Below are 2,916 nucleotides of genomic sequence, written 5' to 3' on the forward strand. Positions count from 1 at the left end.
GACTTACTCCATCCAAGTGCGAGCACGCCACAAACCGGGACGCAACACAGAGGAGCAGCTCAAGTAGGACTTATCCAAGCGCGAGCACGAAACCAATCAGGACGCAACACAGAGGCAGCTCAAGTGGGGCACGTGGCAACTGAAGGCACTGTTCGGTGGTCAACCGACGACTCACACCGCGCAGCTGCGAAAAAATTTACTTGACTGCCGTGAGCCGGCCGATCAAGATCGCAGGGCAATAGATTTTCAGCTGACGTGTCCGGGCTGCCCACGCGCCTCCCCCCGCCACGAATGTTATCGGAGATGCGCACTCGCCGATAATGTAAATTAACATGTTATTATCAAGTCCAGCTAACTTAGTGGGCCATCTCGCGGTCTATTTAACTCATCTCATTCAGTTCGTGTCCCTCTTTGAAGTTCAACCACAAAGTCCTAATAAACCAAAGCCAAGTAGTAGTCTAGAGTAGTTTGCCTCGACAAGGCAGCGATGGCCTCAAACAGCGGAGGAGCCGGCCACCGCGTGGTGCTCTTCCCGTTCCCGTACCAGGGTCACCTCAACCCCATGCTGCGCCTCGCGGCGGCTCTGCACGCTCGTGGCCTGGCGATCACGGTGGTGCACGCCGAGCACCACGCACCGGACCCAGCCGACCACCCTGCTGACTACCGCTTTGTGCCCTTGCCGGCCGACGTGCCGGCGGGGCTTCTGTCCTCCGAGGACGTGGCCAGGCTCTTGACGGAGCTGGACGCCATCTTGGCGGTGCCTTTCGGAGACCGGCTGGTGGCGCTGCTTGCCGAGCAGGATGCCGGAGGTATCTGTTGTGTGATCGCCGACGTTCAATGGTACTCGGCGCTGGCGGCGGCGAGGAAGCTCGGCGTGCCGACGCTGGGGCTCATGACCAGCAGCGCGGCGAGCTTCCGGACGTTCATGGCCTACCCCACGCTGATTGATAAGGGCTACTTGCCTGTCCAAGGTAACTAACTAAAGAACCACCGTACGTGTAGATCGATCTGAAGGTAATAGAGTGTCTGTCAACTAGATACAACAAGAGTATCTTCGTTTATTTGCTATATATTTTCTACTGCATGAAGAGGGGCACAAGGACGATCCAGTACACGAGCTGCCACCGTTCCGTGTGAGAGATCTGCAGCGCATCGACAAGAGCATCCTCGCTGAATTCGCCAGCCAGCTCGAGCGCATCGTCGCCGAAGCACGGCGGTCCTGCGGCCTCATACTCAACACCTTCGACGCCATCGAGGCCGCAGACGTCGACAAGATCCGCCAGGACTTGTCCATCCCTGTGTTCGCCATAGGCCCGCTCAACGCGCTCTCGCCGTCGGTCAGATCAAGCCTGCCGCAAGACCGCGGGTGCCTCAACTGGCTCGACACGCAGGAGCCGGGCTCCGTGCTGTACGTGAGTTTTGGGAGCCTTGTCCCCATCGACGCCGATGAGTTCACGGAGCTGGCCTGGGGCCTCGCTAACAGCAAGCGCCCGTTCATCTGGGTCGTCAGACGGGGGCTCGTTCGTGGCTTCGAGTCAGGCGAGCTGCCTGACGGGCTTGAAGAGGAGATTCGTGATCGAGGCCGGATCGTCCACTGGGCGCCGCAGGAGGAGGTACTAGCTCATCCTGCGATCTGCGCCTTCGTGACGCACAACGGGTGGAACTCGACGGTCGAGGCCATATCGGGAGGTGTCCCAATGATATGCAGGCCTCTTGTGGGTGACCAGCTGGGAACTGCCAGGTATGTGTGCAACGCGTGGAGAGTGGGAATGGAGGTTGAGGTGGAAACTCAGCTAGAATGGGGGAAACTCCAACTGGCCATTGACAAACTCATGGCTGATAATGACGAAGGCAAAGAGGTTAGAGAGAGAATGAAATATTTGACCAACATGGCAGGCAAAGGTGTGAGTGAAGGCGGATCATCTCACACATCTTTCGTTAATTTGGTTGAGTTCATCTTGTCATTTACATGTTGAATGCAACAAATGCAAACTTGATGAGTAATCTTTTGCGAGTTACAAGGGGACGACTTCAATGCATCGATTTAATTGTCACTTTGTGAGCAACTAATCTTGAACGCACGGCACTCGATTCAAATCTCTTTCGGCACTCGATCCCCGGACCAAGCTTAGATTTTTTTTTCCTTTATAAAACTATTGATTCTTGAACGCACGGCCGTCTTCTCCTTCCTCCCATCCTGCTTTCGCCTTCAGACATTTCCCAATGTCCAAATGTCAGCCCCAGATAGCAAAGTGTTTTTTTTTATAAGAAATAGCAAAGTGTAGTTTGTGCGTTCTAGATCAGCTATCGTGTTTCCCCTTTTTAGAGAAAGTTATTTAAACAACATTCTAAAAAATTGTTTAAACAACTTTTCTTAAAAAATAATTAAACAACTTTTTTCAAAAATATTTGTTTAAATTAAATTTATGCAAAATGTTAAATAATGACTATGAAAAATAACTTTTTGTTTAAAGCATTGTAACCAAAAGGAAAAGGAGAGAAACCAAAAGGATTTAGTGGTTCGGTTCTACTCATGAATGAGAGTGAGACTAAAGGTAAGAAAATGCAAGTGAAACGATATGAGAATCAAAGATTGGGAACATATGATCGGTGGTCAGGTATTTAGTGATCCAAGATTTTAGTTAAAAATCAAGATTTCGCCCGTTCCCTCAATTCTAAGATTATTGTAATGGTTGATGAGATGAGAAACGAAGTGAGGTCAAAGAAATGTGATTCCAGATACGTCCGTTCCTGTACATCGTTTGATATCGTCGATGCTAGCTCCCCTCCACATTGTGGCGTCACCATCTCGGGTTGGGCATTCAGGAGAAACCAAACGGTTCGGTTCAGATGTAGGAACCGACGAATTTTGGTTTTGGTTTTTTTAGTTCGGTTCTGATTCTAATCGAGAGAACC

The 2,916-nt window shown here is 50.9% G+C and overlaps 1 protein-coding gene across 1 annotated transcript; it reads left to right on the plus strand.

Annotated features, from left to right (window-relative positions):
* Positions 1–405: 405 nt before the first annotated feature.
* On the plus strand, positions 406–2,066 carry LOC120644461 (DIMBOA UDP-glucosyltransferase BX9-like). Its single transcript, XM_039921091.1, has 2 exons — positions 406–971; positions 1,090–2,066. Exons 1-2 carry the CDS (start codon positions 488–490, stop codon positions 1,974–1,976), a joined length of 1,371 nt encoding a protein of 456 aa, XP_039777025.1. The 5' UTR covers positions 406–487; the 3' UTR covers positions 1,977–2,066.
* Positions 2,067–2,916: the final 850 nt, after the last annotated feature.

The sequence above is a fragment of the Panicum virgatum genome, chromosome 8K (assembly GCF_016808335.1).
Source record: "Panicum virgatum strain AP13 chromosome 8K, P.virgatum_v5, whole genome shotgun sequence".
In the NCBI taxonomy this organism is placed as follows: domain Eukaryota; kingdom Viridiplantae; phylum Streptophyta; class Magnoliopsida; order Poales; family Poaceae; genus Panicum; species Panicum virgatum.

What these genes read in the sequence shown, in the direction of transcription:
- LOC120644461 (XM_039921091.1), top strand. Translation starts at nt 488, where the DNA reads ATGGCCTCAAACAGCGGAGGAGCCGGCCACCGCGTGGTGCTCTTCCCG. An exon ending in GGGCTACTTGCCTGTCCAAG is followed by an intron (nt 972 to 1,089) that starts GTAACTAACTAA and finishes TACTGCATGAAG; the next exon opens with AGGGGCACAAGGACGATCCA.